Source organism: Corvus kubaryi, unplaced genomic scaffold, assembly GCF_017639235.1.
Source record: "Corvus kubaryi isolate FWS band 111438036 unplaced genomic scaffold, C.kubaryi_AGA036_p1.0 37193, whole genome shotgun sequence".
Classification (NCBI taxonomy): Eukaryota; Metazoa; Chordata; class Aves; order Passeriformes; family Corvidae; genus Corvus; species Corvus kubaryi.
The window spans coordinates 864,910-886,003 of record NW_024581055.1 but is presented as its reverse complement, the minus strand read 5'-3'; the positions used below and the strand labels follow the sequence as shown (position 1 = coordinate 886,003).

Below are 21,094 nucleotides of genomic sequence, written 5' to 3'. Positions count from 1 at the left end.
CAGGGTTAATTCTGCAATTATAACTTTGGTCAATGATGTCATTACCCCGAGTTTGCTCCTCCTCTCAAAGGCTTTTGGTTTAGGTATTTTGGGGCTTGGGGACAGCAAGGTGTCCTTGAAGTGCAGACGCAGAGAGGGTTTGTTATGTCTGACCAGTGTGGGGGAACAGCGGCTAAAGGGCCACGTGAAACTCCAGAGTTACACACCAGGCAGTACAGGATTTGAAAAATATAAAAGTTCAAACCCAAGGCATCAGCCTGAGGGAATTCCGTGGCAAAGCCAGTTTGGGATGGAGAGCGCCGTGGTTTTAGGATTAAACTGGGTATTGGTGTGGCGGGAGAAGAGTACCAGGTCCTGGCAGTCCCTTGTTTCTGGGAGTCAATAGGAGGAGGTCTATGATCCCAGTCTTATCTTGGATAAATTCCTCACCATTGTTTCTAAAATTCCTTTGAATAATGATCCATTTCTGTGGATTTTCTGTGGCAAAGAGCTGTTTAAATCCTCTTTGTCCCTACAGAGGTTTAAAAGGTGCTAGGAAAGCTCACAAACACCACAGAATGGTTTGGGATGGAAGGAACCTTATGGAACATCCAGTGCCACCCCTGCCATGGGCAGGGACACCTCCCACTGTCCCAGGCTGCTCCAAGCCCCAGTGTCCAGCCTGGCCTTGGACACTGCCAGGGATCCAGGGGCAGCCACAGCTGCTCTGGGAAATCCATCCCAGGGCCTCCCCACCCTCACAGGGAAGAATTCCTTCCCCAAAATCCCAAAGAGAGATGCCAGCAGCGCCTGACACGTTGTCAGTCCTCTGTCCCTGTCAGTCCTCCATCCATGTTGTTTCAAACATTCCAGCTTTCCCTCCTACACCCACAGCTTGGAATTCCAAGCATTTCATTCGTTTGATTCCTCTTGTTGTCTCGGGTCATCCTGTGAAAATCTCCCACCTTGTGCTGCTTCTGGCCCTGGACATCCCTTTTCCCAGTGCCCCGTGGTGATGGAATCAGGGCAGCCAAGGCTTCCCTCCCATTCCCAGAGCAGGCTGGCTGCTCCAGCTGCTGGTGCTTTAAGCAGGGGTTTTTCTTAGCCCGAAGTTGGGGGTGGCTTTGGATCACTCAGGAATCCCGAACTCAGCCAGCACAAAATGTCTCTGCCGTGACCTGGCTCGGGAACATGTTCTGTAAATCCAGGGTGGGTTTCCAGCAGGGACAGAGTTTGAATGATTCTTACCCAAAATTAAGGGAGGAAAGTAAAGATCACGGAGCTGCTCCCAGGGCTGGAGCCCCTCTGCTCTGGAGCCAGGCTGGGAGAGCTGGGAATGTTCACCTGGAGAAGGGAAGGACACAGGAAGAGCTCAGAGCCCTTTGCAGGGCCTAAAGGGGCTCCAGGAGAGCTGCAGAGGGACTGGGGACAAGGCCTGGAGGGACAGGACCCAGGGAATGGCTTCCCAGTGCCAGAGGGCAGGGATGGATGGGAGATTGGGAATTGCTGGCTGGGAGGGTGGGGAGGGGCTGGGCTGGAATTGCCAGAGCAGCTGGGGCTGCCCCTGGATCCCTGGCAGTGCCCAAGGCCAGGCTGGACATTGGGGCTGGGAGCAGCCTGGGACAGTGGGAGGTGTCCCTGCCCATGGCAGGGGGTTGGAATGAGATGATCCCTAAGATCCCTTCCAACCCAGACCATTCCAGGATTCTCTGATAAAAGCTCTGAGAAACATTCCAAGCCCATCCTGAAGGAGCCCCGAGGTGGATCCTGATGCTCTCACACCACCGCAGTGAATTTATTCCCCTTTTTTCCACTCCTGCTCCTTTTTGTGAGCCCCATCTCTAAAACAAAAGGCTTCCACACACCCCTTTGTCCCAGAAGTTGGATCTGGATGTGCCCAGTGCTCCAGCTCATGGATGAAGCAGGAGCAGCAGTGGTCCCATTCCCACTCTCAGCTGGGATCACTGGGATTCTCCCAGCCCTCAGCCCTGTTTGCTGCACAAACAGCCCTGGAATTATTAAGGAATCGTCACTACTCCGGTTTGTTTGTTTTAATTATTCCCCTCAGAAAGGGAGGCAAGCATTCCCTCAGGAGCCAGGAGGGGCAGGATGGGTTCTCCTTTCCCAGAAACCTCCTTCCTGCGGGAATCAGCACTGCCTCAGCAGCCGGGCTGGATGGATTCAAAGCCAGAAGTGCGGATTTGCCTGGCTCCCTTTGGATCTCTGATCATCCCAGCTGGGCTCGGGGAAATCTGTCGCTGCTGCTCATGGTTGTCCATGTGAAAATGAGGTTTCCTGGGAGCTGCACCTCTTTCCAGCAGCTCAGGATGTGTCCTGGAGAGCCTGAAGCTCCTTTCCTGCATGGATGGAGCCTATGGATTGGGAAAAGCCTTTTCTCTCCCTGTCTCTTTAACAGCTGCAGGTCAGGGCTGCTCCTGATGTTCCATCTCAGCTCCCTTTGGAGGCTCTCCGAAATGTTTAATTAAAGATTCATTTGCTAGGAACACACATGGATGGACTGGAGGGAGGAGGGGAGGGAGGAGACACACCTCAGCCTGTGGTTAGTCGTTTTTCCTTTGGAAAAAAGTAGGATTTTTGCTTAGCAAGGCCAAACTTCTGCTTTCTTCTCTGCGAATCACCGGGCTGGGTGTCGGTGTGGCCGAGTCTGGTTATAAAATAACCAACCCAAGCCTTTTCCCCAATTTAACCTGAGCCCAGCCACGCTGTGGAGGGTGAAGCTGTGTTTTCCTCCTCATCCAGTGTTGGTGATGATGGAAAAGCTGACAGAGGTTCTGACAAGGGCAAGGAAACACCAAGCCTGGAATAATCATGGAGAGAGCAGAAATGAGGCTTCTGAGCCTTTTTTTCCTTTAATTTGGGGGGGATTGAGGCTTTGAACTCCAGATACGGACAAGCCAAGGGGCAGAGGGGCAGAATCCCCCTCTCAGAACCCTTCCCCCTGATTTTTGGTGGGTTTCCAGTCTTTCTCCCTTTAAAGCTCACAACTAAACCCTGCAAAAGCCCCGAGAATTCCGGCTCGCTGACAGGTGCTGGCATTTGGGGCTGTTATTCCCTGAGCTGCAGATCCTGAGCTGCTTCTTACCAGCACAAAAGAGGCTCCTCAGTGCTTGTGTCCTTCCTGAGCATTGTTTTTGGAATTGTTTCATCCTTCCAGGATGAAAGCTGCCCGGGCAGCTTTGTTTTCTGGGATGTGCTGCCTGTGCTCCAGGCCAAGGTCCGAGCGCTCTCCGGGGACACATCGGAGGCTGCTGCAAGCTGAGGAATGCACCACTCTGTAAAACAGGGAAAACATATCCATCCTATTTCTTCATTACAAATTTAGAGGGAGTAAATCTCTCCAGAGCTCCTGCTGGCTCCCTCTGGAGCTGGAGGAGAATGATCCAAGTGCCAGGCTGGCACCTCCAGAAATCCTTGGCCAAGCTGTCGGGAGAGGGAAGGTTTGTGCCTTCCCAAATCCTCAGAGTTGACGTGAGCTCCTCTTGCTGCTGCAGCTGCTCCTCCTCGGGATCTGAACCGCTCCAATGCCATTTTTCCATGACTGACTCCAAGACGAATTAGAAAAGTCTCCTAAAATATGATCCAGGTCTGGCAAGCTGAAATAATTCCCAGCTGTGGAGAGGGTACAGTGTTTGCTCCGTGTTCAATCCCAATGGCACTGACAGGTCACGGTCCTGCTGGCTTCTCTCCCATCCTGATCCCAGATTTTCCAGAGCAGACTGTGAACTCCAGACCCTCCAAACTGGAGCAGTTGCACCCCTGAGAGCTGATGCAGAGGTGGAGGAGCCTCTGGATAAGTGGAATTCCAGACAGCTCGGGCTGCCTGCCCGATTCCAGCAGGATCCTTGAGAACTCAGTGCCTGGCTGTGCTGCAGGTGTTGGAGCATGTTTGGGAGATCCTCCAGGAAAACAGCCTTGGAAGGTGTGCCGGTTTGGCCAAATTTGGAAATATATCCTCTGAGAGAAGGCAGATTACAACCACCCCTCCCCCACCAGGTTCGGGAAAAAATAACTTTTCCTCGAAGGAAAGTGAAAGAGATAAAAACTATTTATTTAACACACACACAGGAAAAGGATAATGATGCCAAATAATGAAACCTCTCGCTCTGCTGAGAGAAACCTGGGAAAAGTTCAGAGTCCTCCCGTAGATCTCTCTCCCCCTCCTTGGAGCTGGGATGGGGCGCTGGGCCCCCCTCCAGGGCCAAGGCCTCGGTGGAAATTCCTCCTGATGCATTCTGATGTTGAAACCGTCCAGCAGAGAGAAAAGGGAAAGAAACGAAGTCCCAGGAAAACAAAGGTTCAACTCTCTGTCTCCCTCCGGAGGAAAAGAAAGCCGAAAGCTGGAAAGCAGGCAGGGCTTCGTCCCGCTCCGCTCTCTCGAACGCAGAGCAGTCTGTGTCTGTGTCCTTGAAAACAAACTGCAGACTGCTTTGAAAGTTTTGCTGGGTTTTTTTTCCTCTCCCCCCTCTCAGGCTCAGTTTAAAGGCACAAAATTAATTGCTGGGCATAGGGCAGCGATATGGGATCAACATCATAAAGTCACCCCCAGACAGAAGGAGAGGGAATATCTGTTTTACTGGAGGAGCTGGGAGACTGGAAAAGCAGCTGATCCATGACAGGAGAGCTGCAGGATGAGGATGTGATTCCAACCTTGTCACACAACAGACAGGAGTTATTTGGGATTCTCACTGGAGGTGATTCCCCCGAGCTCTCGGCTGCCCTCAGCTCTTCCCTTACACAAAACACGAGGATTTTTAGTTCTAGGACAACATAAAATGTCTTTTTGCTGTCCCTTCAGGAGCCTTAAGGAGGGCAGGGCTGGAGCTGATCCCCTTGGGATGCTCCCTGTCCCCGTGGGAAGTGGAGGGACAGGAATTCAGCAAAGCAGTTGGGCTCCTCTGAGCTGGCAGGGAATTCCCTGGGGATGTGGCTTTGTTGTACATCCAAGGGGATGTTCCTCTGCTTCAGAGGAATTGGTCACCGTTCTCATGGAATGCTGGAATGGTTTGGGTGGGAAGGGACCTTAAATCCCATCCCACCCCCTGCCATGGGCAGGGACCCCTCCCACTGTCCCAGGCTGCTCCCAGCCCCAATGTCCAGCCTGGCCTTGGGCACTGCCAGGGATCCAGGGGCAGCCCCAGCTGCTCTGGCAATTCCAGCCCAGCCCCTCCCCACCCTCCCAGCAGGAAATTCCTTCCCAATCTCCCATCCAGCCCTGCCCTCTGGCGCTGGGAAGCCATTCAGAATTCCCTCTTTCCTGCTGCCCACACGGGGGGATCAGCCCCCAGGGCACGGCGAGTTCTGGCCAGGGAATGTGGAGCTCCTCATCCACCAAATCCTTCCCTGCAGTGCTCCTCTCATTGTCCAGCCTGGATTTGTGCTTGGCATTGTCCTGATCCAGGTGCATCCCATTATTACCTTTTCCTGGCAAAACGGGGCTGCAATGGATTGGACACCAGCTCTGCTTCTGCTCTGGCCTCTCCGTGCCCTCAGTGCCACTGTCCCCTCAGAAAAGATGGATTTGGGGTTTTTTTGAGACCTTCAAAACTCAGCGAGTTCTCAGCTCGGCGGGGTAGTGACGTCAGGAACACAAGGAATGCCTTTCCCCCACCTACAGCATTTTCCTCCGGAGAAAGGCTCCTTGTTCCCTGGAATCTGTTCATGTTTGTGGCTGTGGGGGTGTCCGGGAGCAGATTCCTTTGTTACCCACTCAGAGACACGTCAGAAGGGAATTCTGGGATTCCCAGGGTCAGGAGGGATGCTTGCAAAGTTCCTTTTTTCTGCAAAACTGAATCTTTCACCTTCAAAGCAAAGGACCTGAAGTGATAAATTGTAAAACAGAACATGCTGGAATGGTATCAGGAAGAGGACGAGCTCTTTGCCGCTCTCTCCTTAGGTGACTCCAGAGTGACTCCATCAGGAAGGCGCCTTAGTGCAGTCAGGGAAAGGGAGAGCCTTTGGCTCTGCAGGTGGGGAGCACTTTGGGAAAGAAGACACGAGGATGAGCTGAATGGACACGTGCTGCGGGCCCATCCTTGGAAGGCTTTTCCATATCCCAGGAGAAAAACTTGTCCTTTGCCTGCAGCAAGAACTGCAGTCCTTGGGGACTCGCCATCAAGTGCTGATGGAATGAACTCGATGATCGTTTGAGAGCAGACATCCCAATTTCTCCATCTCCCCGAGGGTTCTCTGCCATTCCAGGAGCAAGTTTCAGACATGAGGAATCACAGGTTGTGTCTTGTCCAGCACCAGGAAATATTTCCCGGGCTCTTTGCTGGTGCAGCTCCGTGGATCTCGCTGCTCACAGGGACCATTCCCAATCCAGGACCACCTGGAAGGGCAGCACTGCTCAGACCCAAGGGATTCCATCCCGGTGGTGATTTCATCCCAGCTGTCATTATCCCGGCAGGAATCTTGCAGGATGCCTGGGGATGTTTGCCCTTGCAAGGACCAGGGCTGTTGGAGATAATGAGGCTGTTTGGTGGCAGCTCCTCAGGGGTGAGGTCACCGAGATGCATCCCTGGAACTGGAGCTTGGCGGGACCTCTCAGCCCTTGGACAGGGCTGGAATCTCTTGTACTGGAGCTGAGGGTATGGAATCATGGAATGGTTTCGGTTGGAAAAGGCCTCTTGGATCATGGAGTCCAACCATCCCCCAGCACTGCCGAGGCCACGCCTGCCCCACGTCCCCAGTGCCACATCCACATGGGTGTTACATCCCTCCAGGGATGGGGAGCCACCAGTGCCCTGGGCTGTCCCTTCAATGCCTGACCCCCCTTTCCAGGAGGAATGTTCCCAATATCCACCCTGAGCCTCCCCTGGCCCAGCCTGAGGCCGTTCCCTCTCCTCCTGTCCCTGTTCCCTGCCAGCAGAGCCCGACCCCCCCGGCTGCCCCCTCCTGTCAGGGACTTGTGCAGAGCCACAAGGTCCCCCCGGAGCCTCCTTTGCTCCAGGCTCAGCCCCTTTCCCAGCTCCATCAGGAGTTTTCCAGTTCCCTTCCCTGGACACGCTCCAGCCCCTCAATGTCACTCTTGTCACAAGGGGCCCAGAGCTGCCACCTGGGCTCTGTAATTTACAGTTATTTTGTGAAATAAGGGCCTTTTTCTCCTCCTTGGGTCACACTACAGGCTCAGGTTTTGAGTAAGTATAACCTCGGTGTTGAAATTCCTGTTATCTTTAGTTATAAAGATAATTTTGGTTATAAATAGAAGGTCGCTGTATGCATTTGAAGCAGGTGTTTCACTTTAAGAGGTGCCTGTTCAATTTTAGCACCACTCTTTATTTATTAAAGAGCTGAAATGAGATTTGGGCAGTTGTGATTTTTGGCAACTTGGGCTTGGGGGGAAATGAAAGTCAAGTAAAATGTTGCTTTTCTTGCACACTCAGCCTGAACGGGAGCACTCATCCAAACAAACCAAATGGATTGTTGCAGTTGGAGTGATTCCTTAGGGAATTTTAGAGATAAGAGGAGGCCTTGTTCTTTCACCTTTCAGAAACAGCAAAAGCAAAAATGGAGTTTTTCTATGTTTTGGGATGTTTGAGGCACTCAGGAAGGGGTTTTGCAGCAGCATGAAGGTGTGTCAATAATGGGATTCATTGCTGGGAAATCAGTGGGTTGGGCCAGGAGCAGCTGATGATGGGATGGCTTCACCCATGGGGAAGGGATGGACTGGGAACTGCCCGAGTTGCTGAGGTGTTGCCAAGCAGGTCGGGTGTTCCTGAGCCTCCGGGCTGGAATGTGGACGGGCCAAGCAGCAAATTTGTCACCGTGGTCAACCAGTCTGTGGCTGCTCGTGTGTCAGCCATTCCCACTGGGAATTCCCAAAGCAAGAGCTCCAGCAGCTGAGTGTCCTCAGGGATTCCCCTGTCCTGAGCAGCACCTCAGACCCACCGAGAGTCCAGGTGTGCTCACCTGGCAGGGAGGGAGGGAATGAAAATCCCAGGGGTCTGGGAAGGGTCTGTGGGCTCTCAGGTTCTGGAATCACTTCCCTGTTTGGCCTTTCCTCGTGAAATTTGCTGTGTTTTTTGTATTTTTAAAGCTGTTCAAAGCTCTGGCCAGGCTGGAGTTTGTGCTCTCTGTGCGAGGTCGGGGTGGGAACCTGCTCAGCCAACATTCCTCCCTCTCCAGGGCCAGGGATGTGGCCTCGAGCTCCATCCCCTCACGGAGCCTGGGCCTGCAGTCCTGATTCCTTTTCCCAGAGATTCCCCATGCTGCTGTGTGCACAGGAGGAGGCTGGCAAAGATTTTGCTGATACCTCGAGTCTTGGAGCCTCTGGGATGTTTTCCAGGTGGTTTTGGGTCAGGAGAAGGGATCCATACAGACCTTCATCCCTGTAAAGTCACATGCAAATAAATATGTATGTGAAGGGTGTCATAGTCACGACCATTTCGCTTCCTGATTTTGCTCTGGGAATTAGGAATGCTGCAAAATCCAGGAGAGCAGGATTTGTGCAGCATTATCCAAGCACAGAGGACAGCATGGACAGGGATTCAGGCCCAGGACAGAGACAAGGCTCTTCAAAAGTTCCTCCTTTTTTTCCATCTGGCAGGAATTTTGCTTGCTAAACCCTCTGCAAGTTTGTGTTTGCTGGCTCTGAGCACTCCAGGCCTGGAGGGAGAGGGGAGGCACTGTTGGGAATCATGGAAGTCCTGAATCCAAACAGCATGTCTGGAGATGAAAGTGGGGGGAGGGTTTTGCAGAGGAGAAGAGAAGGACTCCTTGGATAACCTGGAGCGAAGGGCCCTGCTGAGCCAGCTGCTTTGGCCATAAAACAAAGCTCCAACGGGAAGTTTTGGCTTAAGAGAGGAAAAAAGGGCAGTTCTGCACAAGCTGGGGTGGGCATGGACTGGGATGAGCCAGGTTGACATGGAAATTAGGGAAAAAAGCTCTGAGAGAAGGAATCAGAGCAAAGACCTGACTTGAATCCTTGGATGCTGGTGGAGCTGTGCTGCAGGGAATCACCTGGAGCCGTGGGTGGTGCTGATCCCTTCTCCTTCCCTTTTGCCCCTGCTTTAGGTCGGGGACCATAAATTCAGCGCGCACCGGATCGTGCTGGCAGCCTCCATCCCGTACTTCCACGCCATGTTCACCAACGACATGATGGAGTGCAAGCAGGAGGAGATCGTCATGCAGGGCATGGATCCCAGGTGACATCCCTAGGGAGAGCCCGAGGGAGCACGAGGCCTCTGCGGGCCTTGGCGCGGTGTGTGCGCGGTTCAGAGGCTGCTCTCCGCGGGAACGATCCCACAGAGCGATCTGCTGCTGGCACAGGGCTATCCCAGCTGGAATTCAGTGGGGTTTCTGCCCTTTCTCCCTGTTTTTAGTGCTCTGGAGGCTCTGATCAACTTCGCCTACAACGGTCACCTGGCCATAGACCAGCAGAATGTGCAGTCCCTGCTCATGGGGGCGAGCTTCCTTCAGCTGCAGAACATCAAGGACGCCTGTTGTACCTTCCTCAGGGAGAGGTGAATGCGCCTGGGGGGATCCTGGGGGGATTCCGGGGGCATTCCAGCTGCTCCCCAGCAGCAGCGAGGGTCAGGCACCTGTGTCCGGCTTGGGAGGAGCAGGATGTGTCCTTCTAGCAGGAGGAGGAGGAGTGTGCATCCCAAAACTTGGCATCTGTGGAGTTATGGAATCACAAAATGAGTTGGGAGGGACCTTAAAGCGCATCCCAATCCACTGTCCCAGGCTGCTCCCAGCCCCAATGTCCAGCCTGGCCTTGGGCACTGCCAGGGATCCAGGGGCAGCCCCAGCTTCTTTGGGAATTCCATCCCAGCCCCTCCCCACCCTCCCAGCCAGCAATTCCCAATTCCCAATATCCCATGCAGCCCTGCCCTCTGGCAGTGGGAAGCCGTTCCCCCTTATCCTACCATTCTCATTCCCTTCGGAATAACTTACCACTCCTTCATTGGGACACAATAAAAGCCCTTGGCCAGCCATGGGAATTAACACCCAGAGCAAAACTGAGGGACCATCTCCCTTTTTGAGAACCCATCCTGGCAGGAACTGCCCAATAAAATGCCCTAGGGTACATCACCGTGTCCCACAGCCGTAGGGAGGAGGAGAGAAGATCCAGCAGGCAGAAATTGTGCAGCAAGATTGATTGATTTAATTATTTTACAAACTCTTTTATAGACTTTTCTCTTCATAGTCTAATTGGACAAAGGATCAGCCTCCCCTTGGGGGTGATTGGCCAAAATCCTAAAACATCCATTGTCAAAATATTTTCCTACTGTGCCATAAACAAGACTTTTCAAGGTTGCAGGTGGCTTGGTTGTTTACAGAACTCTGCCACTATCTCTGTGAGAGAGAAAAGTCTCTCATGGACTTAGAAAACAGCAAGAAAATCCTCGCTAGCAGCATTTTTGTATCCACAGTTGCCCTTCCTGCTGCTGTGTGTGCTAAAGGGGAGGAACACCGCGCCTCAGCCCAGGAGCTGGACAGGAAACTGTGGCAGAGCCTTAAATTGGTCCCAGGTTTTTCAATTTCCTCGCTGGTGTTTGGCTGCGAGGCTGTTCCAGCAGCAGGGTCTGGAAATGGAAAGCTGGGATACTCCTTGTCCACGTACCACATGGATTCTCAGCCCGTGCCAGGGAGCCTGACGTGTTCAGTTTTCCCAGCCTGGCTTCTCTGCAGCTGCTCAGGGTGCTCAGTGGTATGATGTCAAACACACCCACCAAGTACAGGGATTGGCTACCAAAATCCTCCCAAATCCACCAGGGGCAGCCAGGTGTCCTAAGTGAAGTCCTGGATTTGAGTGCACAGCTGCCAGTTTGGTTAATAACTAAAAATTAGTGGATTCTGGCCACCCTGGGAGCTGGGACATGGACACTGAGCTCTTCTTCTGAAGTGGAATTGAGAATTGGGATATTTTTAGGCAGCTGTGTTGTAACCAAGCCCTGTGTGAGCCCTCAGAGTCACCCTCATGTGACAGTTCCCCACCCAACAGCACCAGGACCTGGAGCTGCTGGAGAGAGTCCAGAGGAGGCCCCGGAGCTGCCCCAGGGCTGGAGCCCCTCTGCTCTGGAGCCAGGCTGGGACAGCTGGGAATGTTCCCCTGGAGAAGGGAAGGACACAGGGAGATCTCAGAGCCCTTTGCAGGGCCCAAAGGGGCTCCAGGAGAGCTGCAGAGGGACTGGGGACAAGGCCTGGAGGGACAGGACACAGGGAATGGCTTCCCAGTGCCAGAGGGCAGGGATGGATGGGAGATTGGGAATTGGGAATTGCTGGCTGGGAGGGTGGGGAGGGGCTGGGCTGGAATTGCCAGAGCAGCTGTGGATGCTCCCAGAGCCACCTGGATCTATCCAATGGCTCCTTGGCGGGGACAAGGGGACATTTGTGTTTTCCATCCTCTGGCTGTGCTGTGGATTCACCTGGAGCTCTCTGTGCAGATCAGCTCATGGGTGAGCTGGAATCTGCCACCACTGATGAGGACACAGCTTTCACTACACTGCATGTCCTGCAAGGCTTCTGTGCTTCCCAGAATCCTGGAATAGTTTGGGTTGGAAGGGACCTTAAAGCCCATCCAGTGCCAGCCCTGCCATGGGCAGGGACACCTCCCACTGGCCCAGGCTGCTCCCAGCCCCAATGTCCAGCCTGGCCTTGGGCACTGCCAGGGATCCAGGGGCAGCCCCAGCTTCTCTTCCATTAACCTGACATTCCTGTTGCTCTCCTCTTCCCCTTTTCCCAGGCTCCATCCCAAGAACTGCCTGGGTGTCCGGCAGTTTGCCGAGACCATGATGTGCACAGTGCTCTACGACGCTGCCAACAGCTTCATCCACCAGCACTTCGTGGAGGTCTCCATGTCCGAGGAGTTCCTGGCCCTGCCCTTTGAGGACGTGCTGGAGCTCGTTTCCAGGGATGAGCTCAACGTGAAGTCCGAAGAGCAGGTGGGTGCCTGGTGTAGGAAACTTTGAGGAAACTTTGAGGAAACTTTGACCTCGAGGGGTTTTGTGTTGCTTGGGAGTGGGAATGGGAATGATCCTATTGCTGGGCTGAGGGAAGCTGAGATGTCCTGGCACAGGGGGGACATTCAGAGGTGCTGGACAGAGCGGTGATGGTTCCTTGGGCCTACTCCAGACTGACTTGTTCCTAGGAAAAAAGAAAAGCAGGGCTTTTTTAGGATCACAGAATCATTGAGGTTGGAAAAGCCTTCAGAGTCCATAGAGTCCAACCATCCCCCAGCACTGCCAAGGTGTCTCGGTTTTGAAAGACAGGTGTCTGCTAAGGAAGGCAGAGGCCCCCCTTGAAGTGGCAGATATATCCCCTTTTCCCTCCAAGTTATTATATTCTGAAATCAAGGGCCTTTAGGCAAAGATGTGGGAAATAGGAATAACAGTTCTTTACTCTATATATATATATATGTATATAACCAGTCAAACAAAACAACAACAACTCTGGCAGTAACAGCAAACACAAACCCAGTCCCAGCCTTCTCGGCTGTCGGGCCCTTTCCCCTCGGGTGCAGTTCCGCTCGCAGCCGGCAGGGGCGCTGGCGGCTCCCGGTGAGCAGGGCAGGTGCGATGGTTCCCCCGCGGCTGCAGGGGGCGCTCCGGAGCGAGCTCGGGGAGCACGCGGCACCAGTGCCCTGGGATCCCGGGAAGGGATGGAACAAAGGCTTCACAAACCCCTGGGCAGCCGATCCCGGACTCTCGGGAACAGCGGCTGAAGCGGCAGGGACGGACGCAAATCCCTGGTAGCAGACGAGATGTATCCAGATGGGAAAATAACCCACGGAGGCCCAGGCAGGCAGGGCGAGCAGGGCTACAGCGCAGCGAAAGCTCGAAGCAGCAGCGGGGCAGGGCAGCCACAGCCCGGTCTCCAGCAGGGCAGGGAAAGCGGCTTTTGGGGTCCCGGCGTTGTTTCCAGCAGGAAGAAAGAACGGCCAAAAAGAAAGAAGCAGCAGCTCCTTTCTCTGCAGCTTCTCTCTCTGGACGCTCAGAGCGAACTGACCCCACACCCAGGTGTAGACAAAGGGGTAGCCAGGTCCGCCCCACTCCCCTTTTTGTCTTTCTTAAGTACAGCTATTTGTCCCCTAGCAACATGCATATGGGAGAAAATTCCTTTAACAGGAAAAAAAAAAAAAAAAATAGACTAAACTAAAACCCCAACACAAGGCCACCACTGCCCCATGTCCCCAAGTGCCACATCCACAGGGCTGGTAAATCCCTCCAGCAATGGGGACTCCACCCCTGCCCTGGGCAGCTGTGCCAGGGCCAGACAGCCCTTCTGGGGAAGGAATCTTTCCAAATTCCTGCCTAAACCTCCCCTGGCACAATGTGAGGTTGTTTCCTCTCCTCCTGTCCCTTGTTCCCTGGGAGAAGAGCTGGAATCCCACCTGGCTGCACTCTCCTGTCAGGGGGTTTTGGGGGGCAAGAGGTGAGCAGGGAAAACAGAGCCGGTCCTCGAACCTGGAAATCCATCCTGCTCTTCCTGAGGAGCCTCCAGAGGAGGTGACAAAGGCAGAGCAGACCTCCAGCTCCTCCTTGCAGGGTAAAAATGTGCTTTGCTAATCAGGCTTAGGGAGGGAGGGGAGCCTGCCTCGCATTCCAGCCACGTTCCTCTATCATACCAGGAATTTCTCACTCTGTTTTTCCCAGAGCAGGTAGGATCCAAAGAGTCCATCCTGGGGATGTTTCCTCGTGCCCTGGCACCTGCCAGCCCCACTCTTCAGAAATTCCAGTGGCACCCTGTAGAGTGGAAAAAAAGTTGGTTTGGGGTTTTTAATCCCTGTGGTGCTGTTGGAGAAGCATTTTTGCACTGGAAAGTTTGGGAATTGTGTTGGGAGAGACTCCGGATGCCACTATACAAGAAAGAGCTGATGATTTTGTTCTGGTGGATGACACAGGTTGCAGTAACTTTAACAGGGAGTCCTGTGAACCCAGGAATGCGTGTCCCAAATCAAACTGGGACCAGGGCACTGGGATCCTTTTGTAGCTGGAGTCATCCAGTGGTGCTTCGGAGAGGTCTGTCCCTTCCAGTGTGTGGGATGGAGCCTGGAGAGACCAGCTCAGCTCCAGGCATCTCCAGCGTGGTTATCCAGAGAGAACAGATGGATCCCTGTCATCAAACCTGTCTCCTGGTTTCTCATGGAGCAGCACCACTCCCTGTCTTCTTTCCCAGTTTGCAGATTTCTGTCACTAAAAAAACACAGTTTTGTGTTCTGTGCCACCTCCTCTGCCAAAATCCTCCTTGCAGCTCCCTCATCTCCCTGCAAACAGTTCTGCTGGATGTCCCATCCCACGGGACCACAGATCGGGATTCTTGGAGGCAGGGAAAGAAACTGCATGGAGTTTCTTTCCCTTTTTCCCTCTTTCCCTCTTGGAGCCTCTTGGAGAGGCTGGGACAGCTGGGGGTGTTCACCTGGAGAAGGGAAGGCTCCAGGGAGAGCTCAGAGCCCCTTGCAGGGCCTAAAGGGGCTCCAGGAGAGCTGCAGAGGGACTGGGGACAAGGCCTGGAGGGACAGGACACAGGGAATGGCTTCCCAGTGCCAGAGGGCAGGGCTGGATGGGAGATTGGGAATTGGGAATTCCTGGCTGGGAGGGTGGGCAGGCCCTGGCACAGGGTGCCCAGAGCAGCTGGGGCTGCCCCTGGATCCCTGGCAGTGCCCAAGGCCAGGCTGGACATTGGGGCTGGGAGCAGCCGGGGACAGTGGGAGGTGTCCCTGCCCATGGCAGGGGTGGCACTGGATGATCCTTGAGGTTCCTTCCAACCCAAACCATTCCAAGATTTGATGTCGTTTCTTTCCCATCCACTTGCACAACCCCAAAACTCCCAACTTCCCACTCCTGTCTCGTGGCAGGTGTTTGAAGCTGCCTTGGCCTGGATCCGGTACGACCGAGACCAGAGGGAGCCCTTCCTGCCCGAGCTCCTGTCCAAAATCCGGCTCCCCCTGTGCCGGCCGCAGTTCCTCACGGACCGCGTGCAGCAGGATGACCTGGTCCGGTGCTGCCACAAGTGCAGGTGAGGCTGGGACATGGAGGCAGCAGGATGGGAAAGCTAAATCCTTCAATCTCAGGCTCCAGACAGTCAGATCTCCTCTTGAATGATTCCCTGATTGGATTCCAGGGATCTGGTTGATGAAGCCAAGGATTATCACCTCATGCCAGAGCGCCGGCCGCACCTCCCGGCGTTCAAGACGCGGCCGCGGTGCTGCACGTCCATCGCGGGGCTGATTTACGCCGTGGGGGGACTCAACTCAGCAGGTACCTTGCAGTGGAAAGACCGCCAGGGGCTGGGTGGGATGCTGGAATTCCCCCCTGTGGAAGCGTGGAGCAGTTTCTCCTCCTCCATGCAGCACTTCGACCCTTCCAGTGAAACCCTCGGGGTGGTTGTGCCCATAGTTTAACGTCTTCCATCTAAATCCTGCCGAGGTGAGGCTTATTCAGGATGTTTAAGACTTTGAGGATGGTGTCCTTGCCTGGAGCCCCAAGCAGGACTTGCAGGGATCTCCACAACGTTGTGGGATCACAATACCGTGGTGCCATGAGCCTCACCGTGCTGTAAAAAGGGAACAGAAAATGGTCAAGGACAAACCTTCTGTGGAGGAGCTGCGTTCCCGGGAAGCAGTGACAGCACAGATGGGACTTGCAGGTCTCTGCTGCCCCTCGGAGGACAGTGGAGGTGCCACTTCCACAGAGGGAACTTGTCGGGGCTCCTGGTGCAGAGCACGGGAGAGCTCTTGGAAATGTTCCCTGATGGTTCTGAGTGTGGGAACAATGGGAATTGTTCAGAGCAGGAGCTCTGTGGGAGAGCAGGGATATCTGGCTGGGAAATGTCTCTGTGGGAGCAGGTAGGCTGGAATGGGATGTGAGACCCCAGGATAGGACAGAGAATCCCAGAATGGGCTGGGTTGGAAGGGACCTTAAGGATCATCCCACTCCCACCCCTGCCATGGGCAGGGACACCTCCCACTGTCCCAGGCTGCTCCAAGCCCCATCCAACCTGGCCTTGGGCACTGCCAGGGATCCAGGGGCAGCCACAGCTGCTCTGGGCACCCTGTGCCAGGGCCTGCCCACCCTCAGGGCAGAATTTCTTGCCCCGACCCAGGTGCAGCACTTTGCACTTGGCCTTGTTGAACCTCATGAGCTTCCCACTCCTTGAGCTTGTCCAGGTCCCTTTAGATGCCATCCCACCCTAGCAGATATAATGTTTTTCCCAGATGTTTTCCTAAACATGGTTCCCCATGCCAACCCCATCTTTAGGATCACAGCAGCACCCCATTACCCCTCCACCCCGCTCCCTATCCCAGGGCTTCATCAGGTCTCCCTCTTTTAATTTGAGTAGCAAATTTCTATGCAGGCGACTCTCTGAACGTGGTGGAGGTGTTTGATCCCATTGCCAACCGCTGGGAGAAGTGCCAGCCCATGGCCACGGCGCGGAGCCGCGTCGGCGTGGCCGTGGTCAACGGGCTGCTCTACGCCATCGGCGGCTACGACGGCCAGCTGAGGCTCAGCACCGTGGAGGTTTACAACCCAGACACCGACTCCTGGTCCAAAGTGGAAAGCATGAACAGCAAGAGGAGGTACGTGCAGCTCACAGGGAAGAGAGCTCTGGAAAAGCAGGGAAAAAGGAGGCTGGAGGAAGAGTGGGGGAGTGGGTGCCCTGCAGGATGGGGGGGGGGAAATGGGAAAGGAGGAGTGGGGCAGTGTGGAAGCAGCTGGGATTTCCGTGGTTAGTTTCTGGTGCAGCCGAGGGGGGGTTGGCCTCTGCTGCCAGGGAACAAGGACAGGAGAAGAGGAAATGGTCTCAAGCTGTGCCAGGGGAAGGTCAGGTTGGATATTGGGAATATTCCTCCTGGAAAGGGCTGCCCAGCCCTGGCACAGCTGCCCAGGACAGGGGTGGAAGATGTATATGCCCCTCACCAGGTACCTCTGGAGCTCCCTTAGCCGCTCCTGGTGCTCCAGCCCCTTCCGCAGCTCCATTCCCTTCTCTGGACACACTCCAGCCCCTCAGTGTCTTTTTTTTTTTGTCGTGATGGGCCCAAATCCAAAGCTGGGATTCAAGGTGCTCCTGCCGTGAGCACCTTTCCGCTTTGTGAGCTCAGAGTTCGGGTGGGACTGAGCAGTGTGCAGGTGAATCCAGGGCAAAGGCGGTTTGGTGGGATGACACAGGCAGAGTGTGCAGGGTCACAGTGTTGGGGACAGGGTGACAGCACCCCCAGCCATCTCTCGGGGCCCCGCTGTTCCTTGCAGCGCCATGGGAACGGTGGTGCTGGATGGGCAGATCTACGTGTGCGGTGGATACGATGGAAACTCATCCCTCAACTCCGTGGAGTCCTACTCTCCAGAAACAAACAAGTAAGAGCCCTTCATGTCCCAGAGCTTTCCCAGGAGCTTCTCCTCCGGTGTTCCGTGCCCTGGCACCACTGGGCATCTGGGCTGTGAGAATGGTTTGAATAAGGAGTGGGGAAAGGAGAGTTGGTGGAATCCAGCACTAGAAAACCACGGAATAATCTGTGGGAGTCTTGCTGATCTCTCCCCTCTCCCTCCCAGGTGGACAGCAGTGACCCCCATGAGCTCCAACCGCAGCGCTGCCGGAGTCACCGTGTTCGAGGGCCGGATCTACGTGTCCGGAGGGCACGACGGGCTCCAGATCTTCAACAGTGTAAGGCCCTGGGCTGGGGCTCATCCACTGCACCTCAGGCTGGGGCTGGAAGGCTCCGTGTCCTTTCCCTGTGCACCCAAACGGCCCCAAGTGCTTGCGCCACCGAATTGTGTCACTTCCACCCATGACAGAAAAACCTGAGGTGGAACAGAAGTGACTCTACCTGCTTGGGGTCGTGGAGATGTTCTGAGGGCTGGAGCCCCTCGGATATGGAGCCAGGCTGGGAGAGAAGGGAAGGACACAGGGAGAGCTCCGAGCCTCTTGCAGGGCCTAAAGGGGCTCCAGGAGAGCTGCAGAGGGACTGGGGACAAGGCCTGGAGGGACAGGACACAGGGAATGGCTTCCCAGTGCCAGAGGGCAGGGCTGGATGGGAGATTGGGAATTGGGAATTGCTGGCTGGGAGGGTGGGGAGGGGCTGGGCTGGAATTGCCAGAGCAGCTGTGGCTGCCCCTGGATCCCTGGCAGTGCCCAAGGCCAGGCTGGACATTGGGGCTTGGAGCAGCCTGGGACAGTGGGAGGTGTCCCTGCCCATGGCAGGGCTGGCACTGGATGAGCTTTAAGGTCTCTTCTAACCCAAACCCTTCAGGCACAATCCCATAGCAGCTGAACTTTTAACTGAAGGCAGTTCAGCCCTCTCAGCTCCCCCAGCTGCTCCTGGCGCTCCAAACCCTTCCCCAGCCCCGTTCCCTTCCCTGGGAAGCCCCTCACTGCCTTGTCACGAGCAACCCAAAACTACCCCCAGTTTGGAGGTGCCACAGCGGGAGACTGTCACAGGCTGATTCCCAAGGCAGCACCCCTAACTCCCGCTGTGCTCCATCCCAGGTGGAATACTACAACCCTCACACGTCCAGCTGGCACGCAGTGTCGCCCATGCTGAACAAGCGGTGCCGGCACGGCGCGGCCGCGCTGGGCAGCCGCATGTTCGTGTGCGGCGGCTACGACGGCTCCGGCTTCCTGAGCGCCGCCGAGGTCTACAGCTCCATGGCCGACCAGTGGTACCTGATCGTGCCCATGAACACCCGCCGCAGCCGCGTGTCCCTCGTGGCCAACTGCGGCCGGCTCTACGCCGTGGGCGGCTACGACGGCCAGTCCAACCTCAGCTCCGTGGAGATGTACGACCCCGAGACCAACCGCTGGACGTTCATGGCGCCTATGGTGTGCCACGAGGGCGGGGTGGGCGTGGGCTGCGTGCCGCTCCTCACCATCTGACGTGGGGGATTTTGGGGGCATCTCGTCGTCAGCGAGCGTGCCACGATTTCCAGGTGCTCGATCCAAACGCAAAGGAACTTGACAGAGTAATCCCCCACCTGTAACTTTTTGGGCTGAAGATCCTGAAAGGTCAAATATGGTGAGTTTATGTGCGAGCAAAGACCCCTCGGCCTCCCCCGGATCCGTGGCCGAGCAGATCCATCCATCCGTCCATCCATCCCTCGTCAGTTTTCCTGCGGTTGCGCCTTTGGGAAGCACCGTTGTGGGCTGAGGGAGGGGGACAGGCTTCATTGTGACATAAAAACAGCCACTTCAAGGACTTGGAAAATCCATCGGCATCTTCTGGAGCAGCAAAACCACCTGAGCCCCTCCAGGGGCATCAGCAGCAATTTGGGGGGTCCTGGTCACACAGAGGGGGTCTCCAAATGGGACAAACACGGCGCTGTTGCTTCCAGGAGCTTCTTACACAAGACCTCCCCCCCGCAGTTTCTCGTGTTTTTCTCAGCTTGATGTGGAAAACTTCTCCACAAGAGCCACAGGATGGAGAAACCAGGAAGAAGAAAAGGTCGGTTAAACCAGGATCGTTTGGGCAAGCTCTGGAGAAGGATGGATGGAAACGACTCCAGGCAACAGCCTGAGGGTTTCAAAATGGGAAGTAGATTATCGGGATGTCCTTTAAATTAAATATCAAGGTATTTTCCAAGGCTAAGAGGCAGCTGTAGCAGAAAGGCCGGGATATTTTAGGAGAAGCAAGGAAAACATGTCATGAGTTTGTCGTGCTCTGCTGGGAAAGGTCTTTGCCGTGGGTTTTGTGCCAGGAAACTTTGGAATGCTGGCAGAGCCAAAGAGCTGCCTGGCAGCACCTTCCCTGTGTCAGCCCTTCAGCCCTCCTCCTGCATGATCCGTGATCCGCCATCCCCCCGGAGCTCTCCGTGCCCGGCTCTTCCCGTGCCATCCTGGGCACAGCCATACCTCCTCCGGGCAGGCAGGGCCAGGCAGCAGGAATGTGACCTGATCCCAGCTGCTGGGGAATGGGGATCTCCCCCTGGGTCCGGCCCCATCCTGGCGTTCCGAGGGGCTGGGAGCTGGGAGGAGCGGGATGTGCCCCCCAGCCCCGCTCCCTGTGTCCATTCCTGCTCCCCAGCATCCCTGGGATTGACTCTGGCTGTACATGTGGATGTCTATACTGGGGTACTGTGTATATTTTAGGGTCTATAATGAGCATATCTGGCTATAAATGTGATCTATCAGCACATATCCATTTCTTCCACACCTACCCACTGCTGGCTTCCCAGGAATGGGAATCCTTTGGACTTTTCTGTGCTGCTCAGACTTTAAAAAAGAACAAAAAGAAAAAACAGGAATACTTGGATCAGAATGAAGTTGTTGCTTGTGGCATCTTCTCTTCTCCAAGACCCATCCTGACCATCTCCATGGGCAGAGGAGGCTCTGATGAGCTGCTCTCCTGGTCTTCCATTATCCCTTCTCCCTCCCACCATCTCCCACCTGGGGCTTGTGTCCATAAGAATGGGAATATTGGATCAAATACCCTTGGAAGAGCAGCAGCTCCCTGACACCGGGGCTGTCGATGGCCCCTGGGCTTCCAGAGCGCTGCTCCCAGGCACGGTGATCCCGGGAGACTCAGGTATCTCCCAGATGTGCTTCCTGGGACTCCTTCCCCAGGGATCTCTGCTTTTCCATTGTGAATGAAGCAAAGAGAAAGGGGAGCTCCTGGCTCCAAAGGCGACAGGAAAAGACTGAATTTTGGGGAAACGAGACTCGCTCACCCAGGGAAGGCAAACTGGGAGAGCGGGATCCACACAGTGCAGTCCTCGCCAAACCCTGTGTTCCTGAATCCAAGGAACACCTGGGCATGGGGTGTTTGGATGAATCTGAGCAGGGTGAGAGGGATCTTAAAAACCAAAAATAGCATAAAGAAATTGGGAGAGGGCAGAGGGCTCCTGCTTCTTTTCTCTGTGGGAACCAGGAGGATGCTGTCGCTCCCGGCTCGGGAGGAGCAGGATCTCGGTGGGACCAGCATGCCAAGAAACTGGGAGCAGGCACAGGGAAGGGGCCACGGATGGGGGATCGGCCCTGCCGAGCTCCAGCATCGCCGCATCTCCTGCAGGTCCAGGCGCGCTTCCCCCCGCGGCACCGGGCCAAGGAAAACATCGGCAACCCGATCCCTTCCCGCGGCACGGGGGCCGCTGTTTATCCTGGAGCCGGGCCGAGCCCGAGCCCGGGGCCGATCCCGGGCTCATTCCCGGCCGTGCCGCCCGCATGG

The 21,094-nt window shown here is 55.2% G+C and overlaps 1 protein-coding gene across 1 annotated transcript; it reads left to right on the top strand.

The window, feature by feature from the left end:
- The first annotated feature begins 7,565 nt into the window (after positions 1-7,565).
- On the top strand, positions 7,566-18,810 carry KLHL18 (kelch like family member 18). The gene is made up of 10 exons (XM_042022243.1): positions 7,566-7,571; positions 9,013-9,143; positions 9,321-9,461; positions 11,687-11,885; positions 14,798-14,958; positions 15,064-15,200; positions 16,297-16,519; positions 17,190-17,294; positions 17,490-17,601; positions 18,424-18,810. The coding sequence occupies exons 1-10, from the start codon at positions 7,566-7,568 to the stop codon at positions 18,808-18,810; spliced, it is 1,602 nt and encodes a 533-aa protein (XP_041878177.1).
- The last annotated feature ends 2,284 nt before the right edge of the window (positions 18,811-21,094 follow it).